The sequence below is a fragment of the Artibeus jamaicensis genome, unplaced genomic scaffold, assembly GCF_021234435.1.
Source record: "Artibeus jamaicensis isolate MK-2021 breed Jamaican fruit bat unplaced genomic scaffold, CSHL_Jam_final contig_2170, whole genome shotgun sequence".
NCBI lineage: Eukaryota > Metazoa > Chordata > Mammalia > Chiroptera > Phyllostomidae > Artibeus > Artibeus jamaicensis.
The window spans coordinates 3,443,472-3,458,181 of NW_026521445.1; the positions used below are offsets into that span (position 1 = coordinate 3,443,472).

The 14,710-nt window shown below is 50.3% G+C and overlaps 1 protein-coding gene across 3 annotated transcripts in view; it reads right to left on the reverse strand.

The window, feature by feature from the left end:
- Positions 1-1,680: 1,680 nt before the first annotated feature.
- Positions 1,681-14,710, reverse strand: part of VASH2 (vasohibin 2) — a 35,421-nt gene continuing 22,391 nt past the window's right edge. For all 3 annotated transcript variants that reach the window (XM_053658378.1, XM_037164313.2, XM_037164312.2), the window contains 2 exons: positions 14,218-14,333; positions 1,681-4,253 (listed from right to left, as the gene is read on the reverse strand). In XM_053658378.1, coding sequence (XP_053514353.1) covers positions 4,181-4,253; positions 14,218-14,333 — 189 coding nt within the window. In that variant the 3' untranslated portion in view covers positions 1,681-4,180. The remainder of the gene's footprint in view (positions 4,254-14,217; positions 14,334-14,710) is intronic.

Sequence of the window (14,710 nt, forward strand, 5' to 3'; positions counted from 1 at the left end):
GCTTAGTAAAATTTGTGATAAGTGAATACAGGGCCCAGCAGCAGTAAGGCTTATCTGAGTGTGGCTGGTGGGAACATGAATGTCTCACACGAGGGGGACAGCAATGTGAACATTTGACCCAGAGTGTCATATGGTGTGCTTGAGTGTGACACTGTCACGTTACAGAATCATGTGCTTGTGATTTCGTAATAAAAATGGGGGGCGTTATTTGTACCAGACCCTGTACTTTTAAATGCTTAATTTCTCACTTTGGAGATTTTTACTTGTGGTATTAACTATAGTTCTAGAATTTTTCACATTTTCTAGTTACAGTGTTCAGATTATAATCTGTCCTGCTAGCAGATATTGTCGTCATCAAATAACAATAATAGATGTAATTATCCCCCTTTAGTACTGGGGAAAGAAAAATGAAAATTCATTGATGATTGCTTTCTGTTGTATGAATTTATTAACAAACTAACTTTTAAAAAGGCCGTTATTGACAAACTGACATCCCTGAATATCTCTGTGGAAATTTATTTTTTTATATCCTGATGAATATATTATGTTTTCGGCTCTTTTCACGTGTTTCATTTTGATAGAATGAATTCACAAAATTGCTTTCTTCTTTAGTTTATAGAAGGAAGGATTAGTTTTTGGACTGGAAGCCAAAGGGTCAGTGTAGCTTTTTCACAAGTTTCTAAATCAGCACTAAAATGAAGGGTCCACTTGTCTTCCCTTCTTTTGGTCGGAAGACTGCCCAGAGCCCCTAACCTGGCCAGTTGACACCTGACACCATCCCCCACCCAGGCTGCCCAAGTTTCAAATGGGGAGGGGCATTGTGGGGCAATGAAATCCTGGTGTGACCGCTCCTTTTGATAGCAAGGTAATACGTATGTTTGCCGTCTTTGTCCTTGTTTTTGTTTTTTAATTTAGCGACTGTTGCTTTTAGCCCTTTGCTTTCCTAAAAAAACTAACTTAGAATCTAGAGAGTTTAAGGGATTGGGGAAACAGATGTCAAGTCATTTGTACTCTGAACATATAAATGACCTATTCAATTATTAGAATAAATTATTATATTAGTACATCTGCCTGAAGTATTTTTAGTGGATGTACTAATCTGTGTAAGCTGGCTTGTTGCCTCTTCTAAATTATCCTGTTACCCTTTTCAGCCTTTATTACTTAGGTTGATGGTAAATACAAATGAATGAAGATGTGCCAGAATAGAGTGATGTTTAATGTGGAGTCTGGAAATTGTGGAAGGCTGAGGGAATGATAAATTAGCTTATTACTAGGACAAGTATATAGTGAGTGGACAAGAAAAAAAAATCACACTATCTTACATTTTTAGAAGAAAAACAATCCTTAAGTTTCCAGGATGGTTTTATTAAAGTCCCATGCTGTACAAACATACGAGTGATGAGAAAAACATTAAACATGCATTATCTGGCAATTCTCTAAAATGCCATCATACAAGTTTTCATTTACTTAGAAAAATACCCACTAAAACAATCACAGTTTTTTTTAAAGATTTAAAAAAAAATGTATTGGCCAGAACAAAGTCCAAGAGAATAAACAAGATTCTGAATTGTATGTCAAAAAAACTGTACAAGGTTGTACATAAAACTAGCTTACAAAAGCCTTGAGTATAGTAAGAATACTGAATTAAGATTTCCAAAGTTCTATTTACCAATATCTATTAATAAAATCCTTATGAAATAATCGACTTAGAAAAAGTGAAATGTTCATGATTTCAGAGTGTATAGAAAATAGCAAATATCACTTTCTGAAATAAAGTGTATTCACATGTAGTCTAAAATCAAGATTTCTGTCATTCATTTAAACTTTGCATATATTGCCATAATGGCTTGAGCATAAAATTTCTCTTGCATTATAACATTTTCAAAACTATATTCCAAACCATTTCAGTTTCATTTTTGATCTTTTGAATTGTAGCCAGTTTCAAAATCCATTTTGGGGTGGGCAAATCATATCATTTTTTTTTTGTTTTGCCTTTATATTAAAATTAAATTATTGCACTAGAATTTAGGAGTTTGGCTCCTTTCTCACATCTTTTAGAAATTAACATTCCAGAAGCATTAACAATAGAATGACAACTAAGAACATTTTCAATGAATTTGCATGGTTCTGTGACTAACTCTCACTTTGGAGAAACGACTCTTAAAATCAAGAAGTTAGTGTGGAAGAAATTAACTTACTTAATTGAATCATCAAGCCAGTTGGCAGCTTTAAGATTTATCCATCAGCATATTAGAAACACTTTGTATTCCTATTCTTTTCCCCGCTTTTTTGTGAGAAACAAGAAGGTGTACAACTATGGACTTTCTATGTTTTAGTCGGGACAGCACATAAGTAATGCTTGGAAAACCCTATTGCAAGCTCTTAGGAGGATCGCAGTGTTACAAAGTCTTCTTATTGGGTATAATAAAGCTTCGGGTTGATAAACAGAAGATACAGATCTGTTTTCAGAATGAGAACGAAACGATTCACCATCATAAATCCACGTGGCCACGGGCTGCAGATGGGTTTGCCTTGTGAAGATACACAAAGGTAACTCATTGTAAACACTGCTGACTGATAATACTATTTTTGAAGGGATTAACTTCAGAATTTTTAACTTACGCTATATTTTATTCTAATTTAGATGTGTATTTGCTTGTTCCTGTCTATGTAAAAGACATTAGACTTCCTTTTTCCCCCAAGAAACCAATACTCTCCAGTAATACCATCAATTTTTAGGGTAAAGTGAGTTCATGTCACACGGCTAAAGGATGGGTGCAGTCCTTTCTCTCTCCGTCACTCACCCTCAGAGGTGCAGAATCGGAATGAGCAGATTCCCATTTTTTTAATCGCTTCCTAAAATCACCGCCAGTCAAAGAAAGTCAGAGGGGAAGACTGAGACTGAAGTAACACTTCTGTTGACTAGTAGACTTCACTTCAATGTCTTTTGGTCTCATGAGTTGCCATGGTTACTAAGATAGACAAACTAGAAGCTGTGTTCTTGACAGTGATAACATGCAGACTCGGGGTGCTGCTAGAGTTACTCTGCGTGGTCTGCTGCCAGGAGTGACCCTGGCACAACCGTGTGCGGGCCAGTCACACCGAGCGCTGTGGCCCGAGTCACGCTATAAGGTGTAACACTGGACCTGAAGACTTCACCGCTTAAGAAAGGCCCCGTGCTTCTCTAATTCACTGCATCCTTCAACAGCAGATCCTAAACACCACGAAGTCGTACCGAAAAGCAAGGTGCTGGGAAGAATCACATCGAGCCCAATGTGGTCTTAATATAAGACATCAGAACACATCTCTAACAGCAGTGAGTCCTTCAGAAACAAGGCCCAGTAAATTTTTCTAATCCTGCACGACTGCTTCTCCTTTTTGCAAGAGTCTGCAAAGTTTAAATGTGAGTGACAGAACGCAGACTAGCCTCTGAACGTGCTTTCTTTTGTTTCGTTTTGAAAGAACAAAGACTGCTGTCAATGGTGCTTTGAGAAAGATTACGAAAGTAACTCCTGAAAATGATTTCCCGTATTGCCAGAAGAATTTCAGTGTTTTTTAGCAAAAACACTTGCATATAATACCTTAAATCTCATCACATGTATGCACCAGGAAAGAATTCCAAACTCTGTGGAGATTCCCCAGGGGGAAATACCGGGGAAGCAATATAAATAGAATATAAAAAACCAAAACACTATTAAGTTTGCATATCTGATGTCAAGATGCTGAGGTAATATTGACAGCTTAAAAAAAACCCACCATTCTTTGCCTGTGTTATTGCTGCAGAAAACATTAATACTGATCGAGTTAACCTTACTCCATCAAGTGGGAGGGAGAGTTTCATGAACACGTCCGTGGTGAGGGGTGATGTGGCGAGCCAATAAAAGAATGTAGAATGTAAGTGGAAAAATACAGAACTACATCGATGGTATTATCCTTTCGCTCTGGAGGGAGGGAGACAGTCCAACCCCAGTGGGGTGTATGACTATAGCCTCTTCATGGTTTCCCCTGCATGAATTTTTTTTTACATTGTTACCACCCACTCAGATTCTGTTTCCAAGTGAATCCTTAAAAATAAAACTCACGAGTCCTTAATAAATAGTTGCAGTTCCCCCTGAAGACGCTGGGTAAAGTGCGGAGAGAAGCACCACAGAAGCCCTCTTGCTGGCTGGTATGGCTTTGCCTAGATTCGGATTTGATAGCCCACTTCATTCAGAGTGCTGAGATCGGCCCCTTTCTTCTCAGGCAGAGCAGGCCTGCGGGTGGAAGGCGGGTGGTGGGCAGAGGGGAGGGGACGGAGAGAGAAATTCAGTGTCTCCAGAGGCCGCCTTGAACTCAGCTCTCCTGACCCTGTGACGCTTGCCCCCACCCCAACCACCAGCCTCAGCTCCCAATGCTGCCTCTTGTCTGAAAGCCCACCTTTTACAGGTTTTAGGCAACATTTTAACAGACCTTTTTTTCAATCCAGAGTTCATACAAATGTACGGGTTCCTGAATGAGTTTGTTCAGCTTTCGGCCTGAATTTGGTCACGCTCTAACTTGTGAGTCTTGAAAGGAGCTAAGGTGTCGCATGCACTACAGTCGAACTAACAATCTGAGCCAAATTCCCCTGGAACCTTGGCTTCCTGGCGTTCGTGCCCAGTGGGAAGCCAGCAGCTACGAGCCACCCCAGGTTGTTTGGCGGCGGGCCTCACGGGCTGTTTGAGAGACCACCACCACTCCAGACTCGAATGCACATAATTGGGGGGGGGGGGACATTTGACAGCACATGGGAAAAAGTTTGTGTCACCAAGCAAAATCACTCAGTGGCAGAACCTCTCTGTGCCCTAAATACGTTTCCTGAGGTCCTTTCCAGTACACAGCTACACCTAAGCACTCACGTGTCTCCCCCTCCTCTGTGTGGCCGATGTGGAGAAAACTCAGTAATGAAAAGCTCAGTTTTGCAAAGATTAAGATAGAAGTTCTCATAGGTAGTCCTTGCTTTAGAAAAGGATTAAATGAGAGACATTTCCTGTAACAACGAAAATAAGATTTCCCTGCTCCCTCCCCTAACATTGTATTTCTCACCCCAATATGAGTTACACTTGTTTTTAGCCGATGTTTTTAATGCTCTGTGTCTGACAGAGCCTATTCACTGCCCCTCATCACCCACTCTCCCCTTCTGCCTTAGTAAGGACGCCCCTGATTTCTAGCTGGGGGCAGAGCTGCCTGGAATACAAACCCCATTTCACAGCCTCCCCGAAGCTGGGGACGGCCTTGGACTAAGTTGTAGCCGATGAGACTGAAGTATGGGGCCGCCAGTCACCGGGACACCTGTGCAGCAGACAAGCAGCATGTGCCCTTCCATCTCTTTCTTTCCCTTTCCCGTCTTCCTTGAGGAAGTGACAGCGGGGCTGGGCCCTCCGGCTGGCCCACGGCAGAGGCAGAGAGCGGTCAAGCCCCGCCACCAGCTCCGCTGAGCTGCTTCCCCATTACAGTAAATCACAGGTAAAGCCGCAGCTGCAACCTCACCTTCCCCACCGCCAAAGCCAATCCCAGCTGGTACCATTTCCCTCCATGAGTTCACTAACCCGATGGCAATTCAGACGCGCACTTAACAGAGGAGAAAACAGAGGCACCAAAAGTTAGGGAGCTTGCTCAAAGCAAAGCCACATGGCTAGCAAGTGGTAGAGCCAGAGGCTGTCCCCCAAATCCATGTCCTCAATTGTGTGCAGGCTGCCCCGTCCTCCTGCACCCCACACAAAGCACCCTCCCAGTCACCTGAGAGCATGACACCACGGCCACTCCTGCCTCCGCACCTTGGCCATGGAATGCCCTGTCACATGTCCTCTTGTCCTCCCTTCAAGGGCCAACCCAAAGGCCCCTTCTCCCATGAGCAATTTTCTGACTTCCCACAGCATTTCCTTCAGTACCTCTGTTCAAGAATCTCATAAGCCTGGGGCCTGCCTTGGAGACAGTGACCCACCTGAGAGCAGGATCAAGTAAATTCATCTGTGAATCCCCAAGGCTGGATACCCCGAAACTCACACTAAACTTTGGTCCAGTTCTCACTAACGTGCAAATGGCTGATATGTTACCTTTACCAGGGGATATTTTAATTTTAACAGAGACAAAGTCCTAAGCCAGGAATTCAAGTCACCGTGACAACATCCTAAGAATTGAGTAGGAAGAAAGTGGTCTTTTCCTGTATAGAAGAGGCTCTGCCTTACCTTTGAAAGCCACTTGGGGAGGAGCGTGCCCACTCAGCAACCTCTACGTGGCCCTGCAGTGGCGGTGGTGTGAGGGCTTCCCAAGGGAAGGGACGAGGCTGTCTCTTCCCTCTGTGTCCTCACCCCACTCCACTCCCCACAGGTACTCAGAACCTAGTGGGGGGGCGGGAGGAGGCTAATACTGGCAGGAAATGCATTAAAATGAGATTGCTGGTGAACCGCCTGGAGGATGAAACCCTTCTCCTTCCCAGCCACACTAGCTGCCATTTCCCAGCCTGGCGAGGGGCAGAAGTGGGTTATCACCGCATGCCACCGGCCTGTGCGCCCAGCCAGACACACTGCTCGGTCCCTGCCAGCTCCTCTCATGAGCAGAGCTGAGTGAGCTGTGGGGTGGGGAGAGGCCTCTTCCAAGGGCTCCCCTGGCTGAAATTAGAATAGCAAGCGGAGTTATTTTTAAGAAACGCGAGCACCAGGATGATGACTCAGCCGGGTCTGCCCTTGCCCAGAACCTCTCATCGGATCCACAGCTATTATTTTAGACTGAATAATGTATTTCTCCAAACCCCTCCCCAGTCCAAACAAGGAAAAGAAATCAACCAATTTTCCTTTTGAAAGGTTCTCAGGCCACCTTCTGTTTTACAAGAGGGATCAGGGTCCTTAGGTTTTCTTTGCCCACTTTGTGGAAGGACAGAAGGACACACGAGCGGGCAATCCCAGCTGCACCTGTTGTCACTCAACGTATCGAGGGAAAACTGGGGTGACTGCTGGACAGCCTGGTCCTGAGCTGACCTTGAACCCCAGCGTCGGGCTGCAGTCCAGGGTCAGGAGGAGGCGGGTCAGGGAGGAGGTGCGGGGGTCTGCAGAGAAGGAAGTACGTGCGGTATCTGCCCCTGCCGCCTGCACCCTGACGGCTGGGGCAGAGTGCACCCTCTCCCACGTGTGGAGCGTCCAGGCTGTCACACGCCCTGAGGCGGCCCCGGTGCCCACGAGGAAGACCTTCCACTGGATGGGATGCTGACGTCAGGGAAGCCACAGGAGGCCTCAGAACCCAACAGTGGTGGCAGCATGGTGGGGACCCACTGGGGACAACAGCACACCCTTGAACACAAGCTGGCGTGTGCCTGTGTGAGGCTGGGTTTGGGACAAGAAGCAGTAAAGGGAAGTAAAGCCTCTAGGGTCCCCCCACCCCCTCAGTCCCTCTTCTGTACCTCTGACTAAGGGACTAAAGGCCGAGTCAGGGCCTCTGGTCCCCTCACATCTCAGCACCTGCCCCCCTCTGCCAGGCTGCCGGGAGGGTGGGTCAGAGGGCCCGAGAGGCAGCAGGGGAGCGAGGCCCCTGAGACCTGCTTGCTACTTACTCGTTCACAAGAATTTATTTAGCAACACTTTCTGCCAAGAACCTTCTATCTAGGTCTTGGAGTTACCCAGACCAATAGCAGTTCCTGCTCTCAGTGGAGCCAACACCCATTCCCTTTCTCCTGATGGGAATTTACCTGGTGCTTGTCCCCTTCAAGTGTGAGACACTTTCAGGGACAGAGCCATCTGTGTCCACTCAGGGCTGCCCGAGGGGATGCCCAGGCCACCAGGCAGTCCACCTCTGCTTTTCCTCCTGTCTCCCCTGAGGTCACAACCCCTTAGGGTGGGGGGGTGCCCACATTTCACACGCACTCGCCCGCACACTCAGACACGTGTTGGCTCAGTGTGGACTCAGGATTGTGGACTCAATCCTTTGTGGACTCAGGATTCTAGGAGGGCACATACGGCAAAGGTGCAACTGTAACCCTAACCTTAGTCTGTTAAGGGTGTGGATCAGATTAAATCGGGGGCGCAAGAGCCCAGCATTCAACTGGAGACCCCAGGCCCCCCTCTCTCGTCTAGTCTGGCGGGGATCAGGTGGGGCCAGGCCCCGAGGCAGGCCCCCTCTGGAGGAACGCCGGGTTGGGGGACCGGTTCCCCCACACCTGCCACCCTCATTCAAGGCCATTCGTGCTCCTCACTCACATTCCTTACGCCCCAGGCCTGCAGCCGCCACGGCAGGCAGCTGACCGGGCAGACAGCTGGAGCTGCTATGTCAGCGGGCCTCGGCCAAGGCAGGTCTGGCTCTGAAGGGACTCTCCAGCCCTTCGCCCTTTCCTTCAAGCCTTCTCCAAGCAGGAGGCTCTGGCCAGAGACCAGGAGCCATGGGCTCTTGAGATTCCAGGGCCCGGTTTCCTTTCTGTGACAGAGGTCCTCTCTAGGAGCCCCGACCCTGTCTGGCTATCTACAGTAATCAGCTCTTGACATCCCTGGGCTCACTCCCTCTGCCTAAGGCAGTCTCCCCTGATAAGGCCATCAGGCATCGGTTTTCTCTGCATATCCCTGAGGACCCTGGACCACAAGAAACCCCACAGGGAGCCAAGCCAGGCAACCCCAGGAGCGGCTAACTACCTCCTCTGGGCTTCTGGGAAGGAACTCCACATCATCTTGGAGGTTCTGCCTTCCCGTCCACAGCCTTTCTAGTCAGCGGCTCCCTCTGTTCCCCTCTGCCTTCCATGCTAACGAAGTTTTCTCCTTCCCTCCCTTGGGGATATTGTCTCTCTTGGGATTTAAAGAGAATGACTTCTTGGGCCCCATTCCACACATTGTCAGTGTGATTAGACCATGGAAACAAATGGATTCGCCACGACTTCATTAAACAGCACCAGACCCGGCCCTCAGTCAAGCAGATGCCTGGAGACATCTTCCCGATCCCTCACGGCAGGACAGAGCAGGAGTTCCGTGGTCCAGCCCCTGGCCCAGCAGTGAAAGGAGACCTCATCTCACAGTGGGGCTCACTGACCTCTGCAGCCCTGAGGGTCTCCAGCAGGGTGGGCAAACCCCACCTGAGCCAGGACCCACCAGAGACTGTGGCACTGTGGTTTATGGTAGGAAATACCCGGTCTGGTCTTCATCCCCGTTTTCTGCCCAGAGCTCCTAAAACCCTTGGGATTTCCTGCGCGATCAGAGCACTAAACACACCTTATGTAGCAATGCGGTGACTCTGGGTGGGCTCCTGGGTGGCAGACAGTCCTCAGAAAGGCCGAGTCATGATTAGAAGCTTGAAATTTTCAGCCCCACCCCTCATTCTCCGAAAAGAGGTAAGGACTGAAAGTGGAGTTAATGATCAATCGTGCCTCCTATAAAAATCCCCAATGTACGGGGGTCCAAGAGCTTCCTGGTTGGCGAACAACATCCACATTGGGAGAGTCCACGCCCACCTCCACGGGGACAGAACCTCCTACACCTGGGACCTTCTCACTCTCTTCCCCTTACAGGTCACACCTGGGACCTCTCACCCTCTTCCCCTTACAGGTCATCTGCATCCTTCATCATATCCTTTCATAAACTGGCAGACCTGTGTTCTCTGAGTTCTGTGAGCCACTCCAGACAATTAATTGGAGCTGAGGAGGGGTCACTGGCACCTCTGAACGACAGCCGATGGGTCAGAAGCACCAGTGACAACGTGGGCTTTCAACCGGCATCTGCAGTGTGTGTGCTGGGGGAGGCAGCTTGCAGGACTGAGTCCTTGGCTTATGGGACCAGACACTACCTCCTGGCAGACAGTGTCAGCATTGAGTTCACCTGTGGGACACCCCGCTGGTGTCACAGGGAATGGCTTGGTGTGGGGAAGACCACACAGCAGGTCGCCAGCAGCACAAGCAGAGGAGGAGACACACAGGAGGGGAACACAGCAGGAATAAACTCTGGGGTCTGTGCCCCCACGGAAGGAAATAAACTGGGTTTTTTTTCCCTACAGACTGAGATGACAAAGAAGGCAAATGAACAAGGAAGAAAAAAAGAGAAAAAGAATCATGAAGAGCAAAGAGGAGTGAAGGAGGGACCAAGCCAGACCTGGGAGAGAAGACCGGTTCTCACGCGTCTTCAGGGACTCTTGCCCCAATTCAGAAGACTGTTCCATGTGGTCACTCTGACTGGCACAGGCAGTCCAGCCAGAAAGCCACCGTCCCCTCACCCCTACTCTCTCAGGTTAAGGTCACAAGCAGCAGGCATAGGGCTGTGCACTGTCAGGGTTGGAAAGGACCCCAGAGAACATTTGGGGTTCTCAGTGGGGGCACTGCTGCATTTTAGGTGGACTGGCTCTTTACTGGGGAGGCTGGTCTGAACAATGCAGGACATTTACGTGGTATCCCGGGCCCTAGTGGGGAGCTCCCTCTTCTCTTCCCATCCTACCATACTTCTAACCCTTCTCCCCGAGAGGGTGCCCTGGCCCCTGTTGAGAACCGCTGTGGCCGCCCCTCGGTGGAGGAAGAGCTGCAAGGGGACAGAGGCCTGGAATTGTGAAGACGGATGTGGAAACGAGTTCACAGAAGACCTTTAAAACAAGGGCCTCAACCTCCACCTCCCCACCTCACCAAGAACCACAGGAGACAACTCGCCCGTTCTGCGCAGAAGGTGCTTCACAGGCTCCCCGGTCACAGGGCGTGAGACAGGACTCATGGGCGGAGAGCGGGGGACTCCATTTCCCTCTTGAGGCTTTGTCTCAGCTGCCACTAGTGAAGCCATTGCCGTGTGCCCTCCCACTCAGCTGACTCCTTTGTCAACCCAGTGACACCGATCCTCCCTTTCAGAAGGATTAGTCAGACAAGTGCAAAAATGGAGAGGAATGCAGAGCGGGAAGTAGCTCCAGCTGCAGGGGGGAGGGAGGGGGAGGTGGAAAGCCTCTAAAATTACCCGCACGCAGATGGGCTGGGACCCCACAGCTGAGGGGCCTCTTGCCTGGTACGGCATTTTCCACCCTCTGGGCCAACACATTTAGAAATAACTTGGTGGCCTTATGTCATGCTGCAATAATAACTCAGGGACAGAGTCACCAAAGCCTACTGAGTCCTGACCAGTCTACAGTAGAGTTCCCAGAGTTGGCAGAGTTATTGGATCGGAACCAAATTTGTCACTGTCTCGTTTCCTCGCCCAAAGCAAGATCACCTGGAGGAAAGCCTGCTGGGTGAGGGCCCTGGGTAGAAGCCGCTTTTCTACAGACCCATCTCGAGGAACCAAGGTTTCAGGGTTTTGGTGTGTGGCCATGGCAGAATAAGGGGTGAAGCTTGGCCTGGGGGAGAAATGAGGACCGGCTTCCTCTGTGGGACTCCCAAAAGAATGAGAAGTTGGACTGCTCCCAGAGGTACTTCAGTGGGGCCCAACCAAGGAGGCCAGGCCAGGGTCCCACCCTCCAGCTTCACCTGAGCCACCTCATTATCTAGAAGTCCAGGCGGGACTAAGCTCATCTGCCCCTCATCTTGACCTTCTGTTATTTGGAAAGGCCAACCCCCGACCTTCATCAGCTCTCCCACTCTGACTGTTCCAACACTGGGTCTCCAAACGTGGTCCCTGGACCAGCCCCTTCAGCATCACTTGGGAACTTGTCGGGACAGCACATTCTCAGGCCCCACCCAGGTCTGGGGAATCAGAAACCCTGGGGGAGGAGGCATCAGGCAATGTTTTCCCAAGCCCTGCGGGTGATCCTCAGCTTGCTCAAGTTTGCGGACAGGGTTGCAGGACCCTTCTCTCTACCCTCTGCCCTTTCTTCATTGAATACTGACATCCTGCCCTCACTTCCTCACTCCCGCCGGATGACTCCCCCCATAGTGGCAGGATGGTCCACCCACTTCTACCTCCTCATCTACCTTGGTCCCCCGGACCCTCGTTTCCCCGCTCCCTGGGCTCCGAGCCGCTCAGTTGTCCTCCATAGGCACCTGCGTGCCCTTCACCCGCCCGCTCCAGCCTCGCTCTCTGACTATTCCTTTCCAGCCCCATGTTTTGATTCTCTTCCTCCGGCCTGCTCAGGGACTTGACATCCCTTCCTTCTTTCCCCAAACACTTGTCTGGGCATCATTTCAACCCTTGCTTCTAAGAAGATAGTTCTGATATCATTACCCCTGTTCCCCAGTTTCCTCAAACTCCACGCCTGCATTTCTGGCAGCTTCTGGGACACTCCTCCTGGAGGCCTAAGAAGCACCTCAATTCCACAGTCCAAACTCAGAGGCACCTTCTTCCTCCACTTTCCTCAAACCACCGCCGCCACCTAGCTTGTCACCCTGACTGTTGTCTGCACAGCCAGTGTCTAAGATCTTATTGGTTTTACCACCCCTGGTCCCCCCGAGGTCACTTCTTCTGGTTATAAACTTGACATGCCATGCACTGCAAAGTCCTCGTGGGTCCGAGCAGAATGGATCCAACAGGAATCGCCTTCCAAGCCAACAACTGCCATCTACCCGGTGACTAAACCCACCAGGTGGAATGCTCCAGACCTGACCCCAAGGGAAGAGGAGGCTTTGGGGACTGCTTGACACGTGCTGAAGACTAGGAGCTCCTACGGGAAGGCCTCAGCCCTCTCTGGGCAGAAAGGATAATAAATCAGATCAGAAGGCCCTCTCTCTGCTTCATGGGCAATTCGGAGTTTTATTTCTGGGTCACTTGCTCTACACTAAGTGACCCTCTGGGGAGGGTTTTCATGTTCATAGTCCTCTGAGACAACTGCTACTTTGTTAGTGAAAGCAATGAAGGGATGTTTGAATCAGAAAGGAGACCTAGGGTTATGGTCAGGGTCAAGGGTCAATGGTGATGGTCAGCGTCAGGGGCAGGATTAGGGTCAGAGGCCATGGGAGAGAGGTTTAAAGCCATCCTGCTCCCTAAACGGACACACTTCTGCTGAAACCATCCTGGTCTCCAGCTCCCCTTGCTGTAGGGCCCCCCAACCCTCCCGCTTTGCCATTTCCCTCCTTTCAAACCCTGGACTCCAGAGCCTTAGCCAAGACCGTCCTGGCTATAGGTGCAGAACCCTGGGACTGGTGGTGGGAAGTGGAATGGAGACAAACAGGGACGCTTCCTTGGCACTGACGATGCTTTGTCCTGTCCTGTTCTCCCAAGGACAGAACCGCACCGCCCTCCCCCGCCTCCTTCCCAGAGTCCAGAGAAGGGAGTTCTGGCCCCGGATCCATCACTGACAGCTACAGACTCAGTTCAAATAACAAACTGGTTTTGCGTTCGGGTTTCTTCACCAAAGAATGCAAATCGTGAAACGCAGCCAGCTTGCTCTACTGCACTGACGTACCAGTAATACCCCGTGTGTGTAAAAGCAGTGCATCATTAACTAATCATTCCCATGACACCTTCCAACGTGCTCCTGACAATACCTGGAGAGACAGGCAGGGAGAGCACTTTTATCCCGTAGTCAGATGAGGAAAGGAAGGCTCCGGAAGGGTCTGCCCAGGACACAGGCTGACGTGGCGCAGAGCAAGGGCTCAACCTGGCCTTCCACACGCTGTGCCACAGGGTCCCAGCACAGTGAGAACCTCGTGGGACACAGCATGCCACTGTTACTAATATAAGCACTATTCTTTCCCAGTGTAGTTATGGCCCAAATAGTCTAGGCGTCTTCAGCACCTCCGACCTGTCATCTCTGCAGCTAAGAAGCAGGCGTGGAATCACTAGCCTCAGGGCTAAAGCAAGGGAGAGCAGAGTCGGCCAGGGAAGAGGGTGAGCCCATGGGTGTTTCTGATGCCACCACCCACGGAGGCCGGCCACACTCTCTGCTGGGTAGAGAGGGCATGAGGTTTTAGGGAAGTTCGTCAACTCCAACGATCCCATTGTGGGGGGTGAAGAGAACTTAAACCCAGAAGGATGACGTGCTTCAGGTCACATAGCTCCTCAGTAGCTGAGTTGGTTGCAGACCCAGCACCCTAATTCTAAGCCCAGTGTTCCTCCCATTCTGCCGGGATTTGGGGGGGCTACTCTCCATCTCACGCAGGCCGGGGCCTAACCCTCCCACCGAGTCTACGGCTGACAGTCAGTAGAGTGAAAGTAATGGGGAGCCGGGCATGGTGGGTCCTTTCCCATAACAGACGTCCCAGGAATGAGGGTGACCCTCTCTGACATCACTGTTTGGTTCCAATGCCAAGCCCGGGCCACACTTTGTCCCCAGAGCCAGGGCAACCCCACGGATGTGTGTGTTGGGCCTTGAGGAAATGCTACTCACGATTTGTCTCGCCTGCCAAGCCGTCTCGGGGGGCTTGCCTGCCTCCTTCGGGGGGACAAGGATTTTCCTCGGCTTCTTACTTGGGTTGGAGAGTGGGCACTTGCAGGTTTCAGGATCTGAAGGTGACATGGGGAGTTACCACACTGGTTTCTAACAGCCCCCGTTCTCGATTCTTCCTACAGCGCAACCCACTCAGGATCCCCCAGGTGACAAGGCCCCAAGCTGGGAGACTTCCAGAAGGAGCTCAGGAGGTCTGAGACATAGACATGCCTCTCTCGCCCTGCGCACTGGCAAAAAGCGAAGCTACCGTGTCCCGGGGGAATGTGATTCCACTAAGCCCCCCTCCCCTCGCAGCTCAGTGAGAGAGCGGCAGAGCCCAGTGCCCAGGCCTCCTGGGGCTGCACTTCACTGTCCAGCAAGTTCCTCTCTGGTGAAGGCAAAGTCCCATCTGCACCGCCCCAGAAATCAGCTCGTTCTTCCTCTGGCTCTCCAA